General features: G+C 35.8%; 2 protein-coding genes across 2 annotated transcripts in view; one reads left to right on the top strand and one right to left on the bottom strand.

Annotated features, from left to right (window-relative positions):
- The first annotated feature begins 1,239 nt into the window (after nucleotides 1-1,239).
- On the top strand, nucleotides 1,240-17,443 carry LOC148840834 (neuronal vesicle trafficking-associated protein 1-like). Its single transcript, XM_088921165.1, has 5 exons — nucleotides 1,240-1,646; nucleotides 2,104-2,267; nucleotides 3,741-3,857; nucleotides 7,517-7,627; nucleotides 15,344-17,443. Exons 2-5 carry the CDS (start codon nucleotides 2,136-2,138, stop codon nucleotides 15,542-15,544), a joined length of 561 nt encoding a protein of 186 aa, XP_088777291.1. The 5' UTR covers nucleotides 1,240-1,646; nucleotides 2,104-2,135; the 3' UTR covers nucleotides 15,545-17,443.
- stx18 (syntaxin 18) overlaps nucleotides 16,377-18,879 on the bottom strand; it is a 47,099-nt gene continuing 44,596 nt past the window's right edge. The window contains exon 11 of the mRNA XM_088921042.1: nucleotides 16,377-18,021. Within this exon, the coding sequence (XP_088777168.1) occupies nucleotides 17,926-18,021 (96 nt within the window). The 3' untranslated portion in view covers nucleotides 16,377-17,925. The remainder of the gene's footprint in view (nucleotides 18,022-18,879) is intronic.

Here is an 18,879-nt window from a genome sequence, read left to right on the forward strand (position 1 = left end):
ATACATTCCAAGCATTTACCCAAGGACTGTAAAATTCTCAAAACATGTGTCACACTAATCCCACAGTAAGGTTACAAATACAAAATGACAGAGGAGGGTTTCCAAAGAAATCAACTTTGACCAAAAAGAGTTACTAAGTTAAGAAAAGGTATCACCAACTTCAATTGCACAGAGATTACACATTTAATGTATTTTTTGTAAATAATGTAACATCATCACATTACTGATTTAAACTAATCAAATTAATTCAACATTATTAAGCACTAGGAGATTAATTAAAATGAGAGGGGACTATTTAATACTTATTTATCCAAGCATCAAGCATAGCTAATTACACTGAAATAAAATTATCCCCAAATTGCTTGGTAATAACACAGTACAGTATGTGGTTTTACGGACACAAGTATTGTATGAAGAGGTGGAATTTCAGTTTTGACTGCTGAATTTGAATGGATATACAGTATATGCGCTATGTAGGCAAAACAGGTTTTGTAACATACTAATGTACTGTATTCATTAACTCTCCTCATCCATAGCATAAGATCTTCCAAATATTTAATTAACAAAAAAGTATTATTCAAAGAAATGGTTTTGTTTCAATATTTATAATGCAAAACCAGATTTATCTAGAGTTGAAGAGAAAAATAACTCAACACATTTAAATTGTTAAATAAAACCCTAAATGTTTTCATTAAACTTCATTTTGTATTAAGGCATTTTGGATTTCTCATGGTAAGTAAAATTAAGAACAGGCCCATCAGGCTCTGTATAAGGTTTAGGACTGTATTTGAATATAGAAGATGTCATGTTTTGGGTAATATCTGTAAAACAATTATAAACATAGATATTAAAAATTAAACATTAATTTGAGCTCTCTAGTTCATCAAAATTCTGTTTGCATAACTTAAAACCAAGCTGTGGTATTCAAGAAACTATATTTATTTTATTTATAGTCTGACTCAAAAAAGCCTGATTGCACTTTACTACCTCAATGTGCAATGGGATTAAAATAAAGAGAAACTGAATTAAAATAAACCCGGGAATTGGATAATTGTTTTTATAAAATATTGTTTGTGTTTTCATCCCTTTTTTGACATATTTGAACAAATATCTGTTTAGCATTTTCTAATTTCTCGTCAATGTAACTTTTAACCAACCCTTCAAGATATTTTAAAAATGACGTATTCTATATGGCATTCAGACAATAGATGGTACTTTGTGCAAAGCTGTGACTTCTATAGGCGTTTGTCCCTTCTATGTTAAAAGAGTAAGTGACAGTAGTTATGCTTGGGTTTTGATGATATTTAAATTTTGATTTGTTCCTGCACCGCATATTTGAAAATTCTAGATTCAGACAAAGCAAAAGCGGTTGTAAATTATGAAAACTAGAATAGTTTTTTTTTGTAGCCTTCCAAAGGGACATGCTGCTATTACATCACTGGCTAGCAGTGCTTTGATACCTCGGAGGGGCTCTTTTGTGCAGCTGCACTTCCAAAGGCAGCATATCTACCGAGCAAATCGTCTGCGTCACACCTGCACCGGTGGCACAAAATTACATCCCTCACAAATCCGTTTCATTACTGAAACATCTTGAGCTACATTGGGAGTGTCACACCGTTATTTCTTAAGGTTGCATATATCGAAAGGTAAGATTTGTTAAAAGTAAAATATATATATATTCAGTGAATATACTGCATGTCATATGCTGTAGTGTAGATCACAACAGGGATGCTTCGGCGGCGCGTGCTTTGGCTATGCTTCTGAGTTGCTCCTATGCATTAAAATGTTTCGGTTGTATAACACAGGGAAAAAAAATACTTATCGATCCCTTATCGGCTTTTCACTGCATTCTATTTCAGTGGCATGAAATGTTAAATAATTTCGTATACGGCATATATAATCGATAGCTGTTCTAGGCGTAGCTGTTCATTCCTCTTAGATTACACATTGTTTAAATCCTTAAAGTTAATCTGGGACGAATAAAATATTTCAATAGTAAAGGCATGACCAGTAATATGGATGTTGTGATAAATATTTACTGTATTTTGTTCATATTTCGTACATTTTGAAATATTTTCTTAGCTAACGTTTTCTTTCTAAAAGATTCATACAATCTTCAAGATTTACCTTGGAAAATGGTGAAATTAGGAAACAATTTTTGCGAAAAGAATAACACAAAGCAGCCCGTCTCAGAAGATGGATTTGACACCATTCCCCTTATCACACCACTAGATGTCAATCAGCTACAGTTCCCTCCTCCTGATAAGGTAAGGTTCATTTACGTAATTTTACTTTGTGAATAATTCGCCTTTTATTTCCGCAAGTTATTTTTTTAATAATATGGCACGTCATACTTTTGACGTTTTTTAGACATATTAATGTGAATTACCTGTCCTGCACTTGGAAGACCTAAGGATGCAGTGCAGTAGGACATTTGTAGAATTTCAGTACTCATTAGTTTTGAATCAAAAAGGCCGTATGTCTCTATTATTATCCATTGTCTTAGCTTTTTTGCTTCTAAACAGACATACACAAATATATCATTTAAAATATGATTTAGTATTAGCTGTGGACTTTTGATTACTTTGAATGTCAAACAATAAATCACTAATGATGATCATCTTTTCACATGATTGAAAATGAATCTGTTTTCATTTTAATGTGTGGAAAAGAAAACATGAAAACAGTGAAAAACACGCTTCATATACATCATTGCAGTGCTTAAAGGGATATTAGACAAATGCACAGATTTTATACCACCACTACTCAATATAAGCCAATTAATATTCACTTATTTTCTTCTAGTTATGAAATAATTAGTGACAGCACTGTTCAGTGTATGTGTACCTTAAGACCTTAAAGAAGATAAACCTTAAATTGTATAATTTACAAAAATGAAAGTCATGTGTGGAAATTCAATTTGTTTTGATTATTTCCATGGTACTGTTTCAGTATTTACAGTGTATTTGGACACTTATATTACATTGCCCCTGTATTGCATTTAGCGCTTAGCTGTCAGACTAAAACATTTGTAAAAACTAAATCCTGATGATATTGGTACGGTATTTTTAGATGACCGGACCTGTTACCATTACCATTCCCATCTTGAGATTTATGAGTCAGACAGATCTGCACCAAGAAATAAAAGTGTGATTGATGTCCTTGAATACAGGAGTCATACATCTAGTATTTATTAGTGACATCTGACAGGAAACAAAAGGTTGTTAAATCCTGTCTGAATGCTGCTTGCATTTAAATAAATGAATAAACCAACAGGTGTGACATTCACCGTCAGTGAATTCATACTGGTGTCATTTTAAAGATGCATTGTTTTTTATTGTATATGATTCAGAACTTCATAACGCCCAAAGCGTTTATACTGGTCAATTAATAATTTGTGCCAAATCTAAAGTCTCTGCGTTTCCGTGCAGAGGAAGGGTATTTCACTAATAATAAGGACTGTTTGTGTTTGAAGGGATATGACATGAGATTTAGAAACATCTTGTCTATAAAAGATGTTATGTCTGACTGGAAATGTGCTATTATGACGTGTTTTGATAAACAACAGTCTTCTTAAAAGCCTTGTTAATTAATATTTAGACACAAAAAACCAAAGTAGTTCTTCACAGAACATGATCCAAGTCGTGAAGGCCAGTGAAATGGAAAGTTTTGTCAGGGCATCACTTGGGCCTTTTTGTGTTTTGCTTTCGGGACTGAGGTCTGTCTGTATTTCTTTTCAGGTGGTTGTGAAAACAAAAACAGAATATGAAGGTGACCACAAGAAGGGTAGATTCCGTTCACCTAAAATAGCGGAATTTACAATAAGCATCATAGAGGGTGTCTCTGAACGACTCAAAGTAAGTCCAATTATGTCAAATCGAGACAAATTTATTGACTCATTTAACTGATCTCTTTTTTGCTGAGTGATTTTTTGGTAATATTCATGACATGAACATTAATAGGCAGGACATATTAAGCACTTTAATAATCAATTGTTATAATCATTATTCGAACACAACATTTACAAAGTTTGTGCTAGTATGTCACTGTAGAATTTACAGTGTTATGATATCATGTGTTTTAATTTTTAATACTACAAATCAGCAGAAAAACTCTCTGTGTATAGGGGAATTGCCAAATGAAAGCAAGCAGATTTAGTCAAAGAAGAATATTGATTGATTTTACACAACTGAGCATTTGAACCCATGCTGTTAGGTTGCTATGCTGTGTTGCTAGGTAACAAAATTAGACAAAGCTTGCTGTGAGAAACCACATCCCTAGGGATGCTGAGGTTAACATAAATACAAGGTGCCTTTATGGTATTGGTGGTGCATTATATAAGTGTTCCAGGAACTTGCGCTTAATGTACTGAGTTCACAATCAGAGACTCAGTTTATCATCACGCTCTTGAGTCTTTGGTAAGAAATGTGGTAATTTGTGTGATAAAATGAAAATTGTATCTTGAAAATTCAAAAAATATAAATTTCTGTGACAGCTGTTTCTATTCTGTAATGTCTGCCATGTCCTGAGGATTAATGGTGAATGGTAATGAAATGTATTCAAGCTATTCTAATCTTCAGCATCTGCTGTTTATGATAAAACCCTTTTGTTTGAACATCATGTATTTTATTATGCTGCAGTAAGCTTAGAACGTTGCTTAAGAAAACAAAAAATAATAAACAAGACAAAGAAGTCGTGAAGCTGTTTATACAAATGTGGTTTGATATTTACTGTTCCAAATATACATACATCTGACCTGTTGTTAAAAATGAAGTGGTTTATTTTTCACTGTTGCTAGTAAATGTCTAATATGCTCAAGGTACTCTACAACAAAACTATTAAAACATCCTTATTCTAAGCGTTTTAGTGTCAATTGAATTAGACACACCTACAGTCAGTACGATTTGCTTGACAGCTAAAAAATAAAGGTAATAGTGTGTACTTAAAGAACACATTGAAGCCCAGTTATAATAATATATATGAATTACCTAAATTAAGACTTCATCATTTAAGCACAGAAATCTGACTTGAACAATATTTTTTAAAAGTTTGCAATGGCTAAATATATAAGGACACTTTTTAAAGTCTTAAAAGCCTTTATATATAGAAAGTAATATTTTTATTGAAAAGGTTACTTGAAGGTACAATAGGAACTTATAGTATTTCTTTACATTGAAGAACCTGTTTTTAACCTTGTGAACCCTCTAACCAAAGTATTTCGAAATGATAAACACAATAGTGATCCTGTCTTGACTAAAAAAGTACAAAGATTTTTAAAATAATATTCACCATATAACTGTAGCTAATTTTATTAAATTAAAAATCCCTTTTTCATGCTGTACATGTACATGTGCAGATTAATAAAATATATTTTATTTAATCAAGATGGTCTGCCAATAGGAATTTTCTAATAATAGCTTTAGGCTGGTAAAGATTTGATTTTGCATTGAGTCATGTAATACAGGCACTCTCAAAGTGAACTGTAACTCAGAGACTGATGATGTTGACTCATTTGTCATTGGTGACTTCAGGATGTAGCAAGAAGTAGTAGATACATATGAAATTAAATGGTTTATTGAGATGAAAGACATTACTGAAAGAGTTAAACCAAGCTTCTGGTTGGTGATTCTTTATTGGCTATGTCAGTCGTTCTCACAGATATTATTTGTCCTTGTGATTAATGTTCTTTTTGCCTGCAGTTAAACACAATTAAGAGCATGTGGTATGGCTGAGATTGTTACGGTTCTATCATCAAAAGGAACACTTTAGTCTTTCATAGCAGAATAAAACAGTAGAATAGATTTTATCTTTCACTGGCTGTTTGATACATTACCTTGTCCACAACCTCCTGCAACCAGAGGTGTTTTTCTGTGGGGAATTCTAAAATTGCTGTAATGTTCTCTTTCATACGTAGTAAAATATGAAAGAATATGTTTTTGGGAGGTAGGCATTAAGAGGATTTGGAAAATCATGCAAAGATTGAACTGGTAAAGAAATATTACAGCACATTTGTATTCCTGTAAAACAGAATGGGGGTGGGTGTATAGCTGAGGATTGTGCCAGCTACATTTTCTTAAGGGTATTAAATATTTTGAAGATAATTGTAGATTAAAATATTTGGTAAATACAACAACACTCAAGATTTGAGAAATCTAATCCAATTTCTGCAGTTTCTCAGTTTCGAAACAGAAACCAAATAAAAATCCTCATGTAAAAGAACTCTGCTTATATTCCATTTTGGATTCTTGTAAGAAGATCAGAGTGGAACATCAGAAAGCCCATAGCTGAGTTAAGGCCATTCAGCCAATCGAGAACTTAATCACCTAGTTTTATTTTCTTCATAAGTCAATAACCAGTAACTGTGTACAGCGGGAACAACCACCCACCATAAGTATGAAATTCAATAAAAAAACCATCCTGCCATAAAGTAACAATTTAGATTTTCCAATCAAACCCTGACCAGTCCTGACGTACAGTAACTGCATATGTTTGAGAGGCAAGAAGAAAGTGGAGAGTCTAGTTAAAACTCACAAGAGCACAAGAGAACCATGTAAATCCCACACAGGCAAGAACACCACACTACAGCTGAACACAGAACACTGGAGTTGTGAGGTGAGAGATCAAACCACTACAGCACTGTGTCACTGACTTGAGTTCAGCACAAAGTTTACATTTCAACTCGCTAATTTAGGGATGACCTACAAAGAGAAGATGACATTGTTTTTCCTACATAATACATTTTATTATTTTGAAATGCTTTAGGGTTCATGATTTAGTATTTCTATTCCTTCAAAGGCTTTGAGAAAGATGTCCTTGTAGTTGAATTGCTTCAGCAGCTAATTGCTGTTTACTCAAACATCTCACTTATTGCTTATGCTGCTTGTCCTTTTTAAATCTCCTTCAGTGTTGGTGCAAGCTGTACATTTCTTTCCCATTTAAACAATCTTCACCAGCCAACATAACCCTTTGAAGGGTTGAATGAGCGCAAATGTGATAAAAGCCACAGTTTTAACAAAATACTGTACACATGAACTGTCCTTACATGACCAGTCACAGCTGATGTTTACATTTCTAACAGTGCAGCTAATAAACGTTTTCTATCCCTCAACCATTTTTACCGCAGAATTCGGCTCAAAACTCATTTTGCTGACGACTCCTCCTCATCAGCAGTGGACAACAACCCGGTCACTGATGCCATTAACAATATCAATCCTAAACAGAGTTCTTGGACTCCCCCTTCCGGCCATTTTCCACCAGTTGATTACTTTATTAACCAATGCTACATTCAAGTTCCCAAGACACTTTCTATACCCAGGAAACACAGAAAAGAAAACTCTCACACCTGAGGAAGGCTCCACGGCCCAACGTTGTGTTTCCTTTGTTTTCTTTTCAGCATGGAATAAACCCGTTACCTGTTCCTTTGCAGCTTACGCATGCTGACGCAGCTACCTACGTGAACTATTTTCTATTTCTTATGCTTTATTTTACTAGTGTTAAAGTAGGACTGTCTTTACAGGTGACTCTTCTAGTCCTTTGTGCGCTGGCATTTCTGGTCTGCGTTGTGTTCCTGGTGGTTTACAAAGTCTATCAGTATGACCAAACCTGCCCAGAGGGATTTTTCTTTCAGGTAAGGTTTTAAAAAGATTTGATCAGTAATTTTAAGAAGAGTAGGGAGGCTGTGTAAGAAAATCTGTCTGTAAGTTGTAGGTGAAGATACTGTATAGGTCCCTTTCATAAGGTAAGGAGTACTTTTTATTCAAAAACTTAGAGAATAATTAATTAATTCTGTTTAGCAAATAAAAATACATTTGGTTTTTAATTATTTTATTGTGACTTTTCCAGTAAACCTCTTGGTTTGTTAAGGTAAGCAAACTGAAAATGTTCAGGTCACACATATTGAAGTCTTTTGAATTTTCTATGTACTTTAAAACACATAAAGAACAGATGTTTTATTTGTGGTGGTCTAAACCTAGAGGTTGATATTTTATTATCAAATTTGTGGTACTAATGGCCATACTTTTTTGAAAATTAAATATATATTGATGTATAGTAATGTATAGTAACCAAAAGTTGAGTTCCATCTCTCAAAGATGAGAGTTTATATTAAAATTACAATCTGAGATTAAGTTTTCAATTTGAGGTTTTATATCTTAAACTATGAAAATGTAACACTCAGCACTCAGAGTCAGAACCAAGGCTTGGAATGTGTGTGACAGTAGAGTGCCATCACTGATCTGCCTGTGAGCAAACAGAGGAGGCATGTGGTAGGATTGGTAGGATTGATGGACTCTTCCATGGGAATTCTTTTAGTTAATTTATTATTGCAGAAAACTAAGTTAGGGAATTATTTATTTTCATTAAAACTTGATAAGCATGTTTTATAGGTAGACAAATCCTTAGGCCTTGGTCCTGGTTTGAGTCTATAAACTGCAAACCTTTCTGTCTGTCTATGTGTAGCATGTTATGCCTGCTACCTTTGTACTCTATAGTTGAGGGATATTCTCCAGGCTGTTGCAACTCTTACCAAGAATAAGCAGCTTTCTGGGTATGGATATATAAAATATTCAAGAGAAAGAAGTTTTAAAATTCCCATTGGAGGCAAGGAATATAGCTGAGAGACAAGTGCAGCAATGAGTGACCTTTTGCAATGTGAAGAGATCTACACTTGTCCTCCCAAATTGAGTCCAAATAAGGACCAGCACCAGAAAGGGAAGATGTTACGCTGAGGCTAGTGGACCTCTTCTTTTGACTGGTTGAATGGATGTAAGGCAGGTTTGCGCCTAAAGAACAAGCTGCACCTTCACCCAAGTGTGGACCTAAGGCTTCATGTAAACTTGATGTAGGAGATCGCAGACATGCTGTCTGTCCATATTAGCAAGTCGGTTCTGGAGCAACAGAAGGAATTTCTGAAAGGCTGCTGAAAGATTGCTTTGATCTACAGAGCATTGATGTAGACTGCCAACAACCTTTGCAAAGGCTGTGCATACATCTCCATTTCCAAACTGGGTGCCAGTCTGTGTTGGAGGCATAAGTGTTTATAACTTTGCAAAATACTCTAGGAGTTAAATACCTACAGTGTAGGTAAAAACTGAGGGAATGATTGGTAGGATTCTTTTACCATTGGATACCTTATGAAAAACAGCATGACATCACCAGCCAGCAGTGTCTGTCACATACTGGGCCAAACACAAGGGTGCTGAAACATGACTGCAGTGTCCAAAGGTAAAGTGTGCCTAATGTAAGATAAGATCACTTTATTGGCCATATACAATTTCTTGTATTAGGAATTTGTCTTTTTGCATACCCCAACTTTCTCTCCATGCGACACACAGACAGGAAGAGAAGCTTGGGGTCAGAGTGCAGGGTCAGCCATTTAAACAGTGCTCCTGGAGCAGTTGGGGTTAAGGGCCTTGCTCAGATGCCAAACGGAGTAGGATTCCTCTGCCGGCTGCAGGATACGAACTGGCAACTTTCCAGCCACAGGTACAGATCCTTAGCCTCAGAGCCACCGCACCGCCCCCTGCATGTAGGGCCTGCAGCAGCCTCCTACAGGCCCAGAAATCTCTGACACTTTGTGACAGTCAGTTCTAGTCATATTGAAGTGGGAGAGGCACGTGACAGGGAGAAATTATGTTGAGAGACAATAAGGCCCTCACAGTGAATGCTGTCCTGGTTGCCTGTGTGATTGAGTCAATAAGGTTTATCTGTGAAAAGACCAGTGTTGATAGTACCAGCTCTCTGGATGGTGCTTAAATAAGACAGTCTTTCAGATAATTCAGAAACGTTATGTCCTCTGCTTTTATTTCACTTGGAAGACATACTTGTAATAGTAAAAGACAGACCAAAGGGTCTGAGAATTCATACGAAGAATTTGAAGCATTTGCCTTGAAAGTCAAATCTGTTCCTGTGACTTGCTCTGATGGGAATGTGATAATAAGCGTCCTATAAGTTGGCTGTTTTGAATTAGTTAAAACAAATCAGAGAATTTGCTTTCCATGAACATTTTAAATACAATACTCTGAGGAACTAATTGAGGTAGCTAAGGTCAAGGATATAGTGTGTTCTATGTCATTTTTGGACACCAGGTGGTGTTTTGAATAGAATACAAACAGTCCTTTTGAAATTTGAATAGAAGTAGGGGCTGAAAGTCTATAGTGTGCTTTGCAAAAAGTGCCTTTTTCACAAACAGGGTGAGAACAGACACCTCCTATAAAAGGAGATGTTTTCAGACAATATTGCAAGATGTAACAGAGCTCAGCACACAGAAGTGTTACAGAAGTGATGTCACCAACCTCTCAAATCCTGACAGTGTAGAGCTCAGTGGCAGAGCACCAGATCTTGTGATAAAACATAATGGCCCACTGGTGACTGTAATCGAATCCTTGTAGGCATAGAGTAGAGCTACAATAGTCACTGGAGTTGTGCAGAATTTTCCCATGAGAAGGACACAGTGGAGCAGATTTCCACTGTCTAGGGAGTGGACCTGCCAACATGCTCATGACAACATGAGTCACCAGGATCAATTCCCTGCAGGGGGAGCTGAACAAATCACAAATGCATAAAAGAACTACATGGTGATAAGACTCTGGTGCATGAAGTGGGGCAATATGACAAGGCAGGTAGGATTTCTGCATCAGAAGGCTGCAAAAGAATTCCTGGAACATGATCTTCAAAAACGTCTGTTGAGGAAAACATCTTCTGTTTTGAACAGCATCCCCTCTTCATCAAACCCTGGCAGGAACAATAGCTTTGAAATATGGAGCAATGCTTTCAGTGATTTCTGTGTTGTTTGACTCTTAAGGGGCCTAACAGATGGAAGCACCTTCCTCAGACATTTTGAACCAGCAAATAATCCCATCCATTGCTGGGTCATTGGCACAACCTGGAGTAATAGGGGCATCTTACTGTGATGCCCCATCTGTCTTACTATCGAGGATTCGGCCTGCATCATCTAAACCTTTGTGACATCCACCTGTAATGGGTAAAAGGTAGCTGTAACGGAAGTAAGGCCTTTGTACGTTTGAGAAAGGTGTCTGCCGAGTGCCATAGGTTGGTATGGTTGGGATACGAAGGAATAAGTGGAAGCTCCTGAAGAAGTGTGGTGTGGTACACTTGGAAGAGGCTTGTAGCATTCAGGTCTCAATGTACCTGAGTCCCAGGAACAACAGATTTCTCCCAACTTTTAATGGCACTGGTTGTTGGAAGAAGCAAGGTTTTTAGACAACCCTGTGAGAAAAGGGGATGGCACCCAGGTTTTATTAAAGTCTAGCTTTCCTTATGCAATAGTTTCATTGGGAGTGGCAATGCCACATCTGTGGTGGAGAGCAGAGGTGACATTTGAGGGAAGGCCTGATCTGTATCGTCAGCCCACCTCAGGAAACAAATCCATCATCAGAAGACTCTTAAGGAGAGCACATCTGGGTAATCGGCATCTGGTTCTGGAGGAACAACAGGGAACACATGTACCTGTCATAGTCTGCTGCTGTGACAGAGCAGCAGAGACATCCATTAACCTTCAAGCAGATAGGCAAACTTCCTTTAGCGAAGAGCCTGGTGCCTTCTTCCAATGATGTCCTATTTTGTTGAATTAACACAATTGAAGATCTTGAGCACTTCTCTTTTTTTTTTTCCTGAGAGGGATGTTGCAAGTAATACAAAATCATTTGGATTCCACAAGGGATAACACACTTCCCTTTCCCCTTTTTGTTTCGTAGGACACCGGATACCTAATCTGGTGCACAACAACATTTTTGGTTCTTTTTTAAGAAGACAATGAAATCTTTAAGTATCCAGAGGGCTGTTAATAAGGAGAATGGAGATAGAAGATATGATATATATGGAGTTGCACAGTGGCACCAAGGTGTACAGAGAGCACTGAGGTCAATGGTATAACCACAGTGGGGGTACATGTATGATGGCGAAGGGGAGAGATGGTGACAAAACAATCAGACCCATAAATAAAGCAAAGGAAAGTGACAAAGACCAGGGAAGAAATGGGATGTGCTAAGCTGCTTACCAAAAGAAAAAAATGGAAATGGATCAAAAAAAGGGAAAGGGCCATTACAACCCTTGTAGGAGAAACAAAAATATGGTGGGGAAGGGTCGTAGAAAACTAACCATTATAAAAATGAGTGTGAACTACATCTGAAAATGAGTAGCTTTAAAAAAGAATTCTGTAGTTATTACTTTTGCCTTTGCTTCAGGGACACCAAGTCTGGTTCAGTCCAGAGAAGGCTGGAGAGCATACGCACTCAGCAATAGATGAGATGAGAGATCAAATAAGCTCAGTCATTAACCCACTGTGAGAAAACAGAGGAAAAACAGACCAGTTGACATGCCAGCAGCATATCCTACTGTATAGAAGTAGAAGTGGGCAGACACAGGGCTTTGCACTCTCCACTTGCCTTGCTTTTAACTGCATGCATTTAGAATGAAAATAAGCACAGAGAATCTGCGAGGTTTATGAAAGGTAAAAAGACTTTTAGTCCTCACCATTAGTTCATCTGAAATACAAATATTGTACAAATACAAATAATATTACAAATTAGATTTCTTCTGTGGGTTTACCTTTGATCAAGTGACACCCCTTAAAACTGTTTTGGGCTGACTTGCTATGCTATTAAGTTTGTGTCTTAATTAAATTACTGATTATTTTTTGCAGTTTGATCACAGATAGGTCGCAGCTGACAGGAACTAATTAGTCACCCCTAAAAGTGTTTAACATGCATTTTATTCCTCTAATAACCTGGAATGTATTTGTTTGGGTTGTATTTGCTCTGTATTAGTGCCACATTTTACCCACAAGAAATTGGCCGACAAGCCCAATTTAATAATAAAAATGTGTTCTTTATGAAAATCCAAAATCCTACTTAATATGTTACAGGTTTATACAAACTATCCCAAACCCATGTGACATTGGATGTTTTTCATTGGATGATGGTGACATTGGATTTTCTTTTCATTTGGTGTGCAAAGATTAAAAGGATAAAATGATTAATTTGATTTTAAAAGTAAATACAAGTCATAATTCAATTATGTTAAAGGTTAATATAAAATACCTAATAAATCACTTATTCAAATATATCACACACACTTAATAATCTCAACACCATGCTGATAGCAGCATTGGAGCTGTATAGACAGTGTAATAACTTGATGTGGAGCCACATTAGTGAATTGTAAACCAAGGATTAATGTAATATTAAACACTCACTTTTTCACAAATTATTTGTTAAGACGACATCATATAATCTTCATGTATATGTTAGTCATTTCATAATAGAACATTCTAGAATTCCCTTTTTTTTAGGTATTCTGAATAATGAAGATTATGCATGGAACTGTTATGTAACATCCTTTATGTGCTATAAAGATGTGATAATACTGTATATGGGCCTAACACGAGCATATAATTTAATTCCTGGAAATTTCCTAGCAGGTACTACTAGGCTATAGTCTGTGATGAGCCTGCTAGTGTTCAGTTGTTATTCATCCAATTGTAAGATAATGTACTGGGTTTTGCACGTCATTATTGGGATAGGGTGTCTATAGAATGGACCCATTTAAATAGGTGATACTAGGAAGGAGTTCAATACTTAAGTGCAGTGACAGTGTGAAGTAAAGAGCAGAAGAAAGATAGGAAAGCAAGAGTAAAGCAATGCCAGAGTGATGAAGAGAGCAGCACTCTTCTCTAAGCTGTGTATTGCATTTGTTTCTTGCAGTTCTAGAACCTTTAATAGGAGTATTTAATTTTACTTCATGTCTCTCTAGCAGAAACCCCATCTAGTACATGTGAACCTTTAAATGTCAATGTAATAGTCTAAATAAATATATGAGTACCTGTAGCTACAGAATAGACATTTTCTTTTATTAAAGTAACCTTAATATGATCTGAATAAAATGTTGAAGGAACAAGCAAGGAAGAAATGTACAAAATGCTACTGTACATTTCAGGTAGCCAATGAAATATAAAGTATAATAACTATGGTAATTTATGGATGTGCATCTCTTATTCTTCAAGAACCCCAATAATTACAAGCATATCTACGCTGTTTAATATGAAGTAAGTTTTAGAACTTGTAACCCTTGTACAAAAGCATAGGCCCTGTATACAACATACAGCTGTAAAGCACACTGCGATGGGGAAATTCCTAGCCAGGTTTTAATAAACATCTTTGTACACAACACCTTTGAGTATATTGCCATTCTCCCACAAAACATGTGTACAACATACATTAACTACTTTAAAAAAAGTGTAAATCATTGCACAGTAAAATATGAAAAATACCTCACTGCTTTTACAGCCTCCTTCCAAATTGTTAGTAATTTGATTAATGTTTTGTCATTTTCTCTATATGGATCATCACATTTCCTCCATCTGCTCTCTACAGGGCATATTCATTTGGAAAAGTCATGTGGAGATGCCTGAATTACTGAGCATCAATCAAAAAACTAAACATGCAAACACAGCTGCCAAAACACATTCTATAGCTGTTCATCACTAGAGGGAGAATGGCTGATAAGATCATAGTAATCAAAGTGCATAATCTGTGGCTCTTCTACTGATCTGCTTTGAAAGGCAAAGCCAAAATATGATCAGCTATTGATGTGCACATTGCTGGCATAGAACCAGAACATTAATTTATGGTTGTGTGTGATATTTAGTTTACGCTGCAGAGGTTTTAGCAGGGACTTTTTTCTGATTCGAACCCTATTCATTGAAGACAGAAGACAAACTGTTGGAGATCACCTCAGTCGTGTAACGGTCCACTCCAAAATCAATATTTCCACTTTAATTTGGTACTTTAGTACTTTAGACTAATGTAATAATATTATTTGCACAGCAAAGTCAGCGGCTGTGGAGAAATTTCTCATTGTATTCTAATTGTCATTGCACAGAAAGTAGGATAAGCTATGGCCCTTTGAGCTGATGGCTCTTGGATATTGAAATTACATATAATATTTCTGTCCATTTTATGATTAGAATTAAATCAATGGTTATACATAACAGTTTCCAGTTTTATTCTAATGTATACATGTATAAACTAATTTTCTACTGGGAGCAGTCATATTGTGCAGAATGTAAATAGAATAGTATAATTGTTGAAAGGGATCTTTACCTTACCCATTTAAAACTTTAAAACAGATTGGACGAGGTTAATGAGAGGGGAAAAAAAGCATCTTTACAGCTTCTAACCTGATGACAGTCTTCATCAGGTTAGGTGGTCTTCAAATTAATGATAGACTGCAATGTGGTAACATTTTACATTTTAAAAATAGCACTCTGAGAACAAAAAGCTATCAATTGTATGTTGCCAATAAACATTAAATTTATTTTCCTTAGCACAATCGCTGCGTGCCGGCTGGTATGGACAGTTATTACTCTGAACAAGGCCCCAGCGCCCGAGGAAAATTCTACACTGTTATTAACCACTACAACCTGGCCAAACAGACCATCACTCGCTCAGTATCACCCTGGATGACAGTGATGTCAGAAGAAAAGGTATCTGCACAGGAGACAGAGACAGCAGAGAAAGTGGCTTAAATAAAGTGAAAACTAATTAAATAAAGTCTCAAGATACTGGAGCTAAGCAGACACATTGTACAAAAAGGGAGCTCTACACCTTAAATATAACCATGGGTTACAAAGAGTTGTAAAGATTTTTGAAGTATGTATATCACTGTAAAACACTGCATGCAGATTCATCATTATCTAGAGTCTCCTTTGCATACAGAACAAGGAATCTAAAAACTAAGTCCTTTTGTGAAGATGTAGTATGTTTTAACTCTAAAATTTCTTCAAATTCATTATGTCGTCCATGATCTCCAAAGTTAATAACAAAGAGCAGTTCACCTTCATTTGTAAGGATGATTCTTTCCATGGTTGTAATTAATGTTGGGTTCCAGGTCACATAGCTGTACTGTATATAGAAGTATCTTAACACTATTGGAATGCTCCATGTGGGCAAGTATACTCTTTTCACATATTTTATGTTTTGCTCCCTCTCTTGTCTCACGATCCACTACTGCTGTTGATTTGTAAATGATAATGGAGTTCTGGGCCACGGGGCACTTTTTTTTATAAATTCTGCAAGACAGTTACATTGCTTCTCTACTGTGGCTTGTCACATCTTTGTTAGGATGTGCACTGGAATACTGATGGGTGTACAGTTAAGCCCTTTAAAAAACACAGGTAGACATTATTTGACAAGTTTCATTTCACAACAGTTTTGAAAGACAAAATAATGATTTCCCAGGTTTAATAACTTCAGCATCCTTGCTCAGTCACTGATTGAATAAATGTCCTGTTTGTGAATATGCAGGCTGTGTATTACACCACATTAAAATGAAATTACACATCAGCTTCTTACTGATTCCAGATTTAAAAGAAATATTTTATTACACACTGATGGACAGTTTACTGTATATGATATACAATGTCCTGATAAATAGAAATTGCTTATTTTCTATCAATAAGAGAAGAACACAGATATAAACTGTAGGTTTTTGAGACCACATTTATAATTATATGTGGGGGAAAGAGGGACTGAAATCTGATTTTAAATGTGACTTTTATAATATTTACAACATTTTAGTAATTTTATCAATCAGGCATGCACTGTAAAATAGTAACAATTATATTGGAAACCTAAAATGATTAAGTCCATCTAAAATATTTATACCTAACTTTCATATATACACTTACAGTGTCTGACACAACACAATAAATAACTTAAAGAGGAATATTTAAGCTAAGGTGAGGTCAGAGATATAGTACAGTATGTAACATTCATTTATACCATTAGCAATCAAAAGCAAAGTTTGTTTTTATTTTATTTAATTCCAGTGTAATAAGTGGCTGCTGTTTGGAACTAGTGAAATAGGTTTAACAAAGAAGCTATTTTGAACTAATGCAGTTTTCCGTGAATTTCTTTCTCCATTCTATGTAAAACTTGGTAGTGGAAATGTCAAAAGTAACATGAGTTAAACAGTTATTGGAAGATAAAACATTCCATGAAATATAGTTCAATTAAGTCATTTGTTGCTGGCTTTCGTGTTTTTAATTAGTGATAAACATGTATAAAAGTGTTTTGTTGAATTTATTGCTGCAAGAATTGTATATTTCTTAACTAACAATCATCAAGTTATTATTGGTATATGTTTTTTTTTAACATATCTTGATATTTTTCAGCAAATGTTAGAGGAGCGGCTTAGATGTACAATGTTGTAAACTGTGTCACAGTGCATGAAATGCAATAAAAACAGTGCCAAATGTTTTCCTTGCCTAATGTATGAGTAATATTTAGGCCTCCATATATGCACATTTTCTGTAGATAAAATTTTAAAGAGAATTTTAATGAATGTAGAGGGGCATATAAAGTTGGTTGTAACTCTTGACATTTTCACTTTGTAAAGAGAAATAAATCAAAAACAATATAATAAATATTTTGTTGTTTTACTTTTTCTTGTTGAATTTAAGTGTGACCATAGATGAACATGGAGCAAATTTATTGAGAATCAAAACATAAATAACTCTTACATGGAAAAGGATTTGTAAAATATCCATTGAGAAAGCCTGTAATGAGATGCTAGGGCCAGGCTAGACAAACTTTTGCAGCAATGATTATATGATTTTAACATAAACCTACATAAACATAAAGTTCTTTTTTGCAGAACAGAAAAATTTGCTGCCCATTTTCAGAAAATAAACAAAGTGTAGAAGTGAGGTCCTAGAGAAACTGAACATAAAGCAAACAAATTATTTTGCTAATTACAAAAAAGATGGAGATTATTTGGGATAAGAAAAAATGGAACACATTTTGCTCTGAAGCATAACATTGAACGTTAATCCCATCCAGTGGTGCTGTTCTCCATTTGGCTTTTCCTAGTCTACAGCTGAATGATGATTTTCAGAAAGTCATTTCATTAGCTGTCATACCAGTCCAGGAAAAGCAAAGAAAATGAACACATTACAAGGAAGAAGAGGATCCAGACACGAAATCCAGCATTGTTTTTAATGGCCTAAAAAATCAAAACACAAAAACAGCTCTTAGTTTTCAGTTCAGCAATGTCACTTTTTCAGTAATGGCGTTTTATGCTCTGCAGACTAAATCAGTAACACTTTCAGTGTCTCACTTTATATAAAAAACATATATACCCAATTGAAAAAAGCTATGCAGTATTTATATCCGCACATATGCTACAAATGTCATACAATTTTAATACATTGTGCCTTAATTTATTAGAGCTGTGGGCACAATGTTTAGTCTTTAAAATTGGATCTAATTAACATTATCTCATGCATTTCAGTGCTTTACAAATTGTAAATAGATATAGCTCACTTCTCAAGTCTTCATAAATACTTTAGATTTAGCTAACACAATCTAATCCTGCTCTTAATTCACAGATGTGATGAACAGCAACACAGCATTGAATTGCCTCTTAAAGCTCTTATAATCACTCTGGAAACTCATCTTTCAGCAGCCATATCACCCTGTAACTCTCAACTGGCAACCCACTGAAGCTAAGCAGGTGTGAGCCTGGTCAGTACCTGGATGGGAGACCTCCTGGGAAAAACTAAGGTTGCTGCTGGAAGAGGTGTTAGTGGGGCCAGGAGGGGGCGCTCACCCTGTGGTCCATGTGGGTCCTAATGCCCCAGTATAGTGACAGGGACACTATACTGTAAACAGGTGCCGCCCTTCGGATGAGACGTAAAACCGAGGTCCTGACTCTCTGTGATCATTAAAAATCCCAGGGTGCTTCTCGAAAAGAGTAGGGGTGTAACCCCGGCATCCTGGCCAAAATTTCCCATTGGCCCTTACCAATCATGGCCTCCTAATAATTACCTTCATTACCTTCCTCCCCACTAATAGCTGATGT

This window comes from Atractosteus spatula, chromosome 1 (assembly GCF_055471065.1).
Source record: "Atractosteus spatula isolate fAtrSpa1 chromosome 1, fAtrSpa1.hap1, whole genome shotgun sequence".
Classification (NCBI taxonomy): domain Eukaryota; kingdom Metazoa; phylum Chordata; class Actinopteri; order Semionotiformes; family Lepisosteidae; genus Atractosteus; species Atractosteus spatula.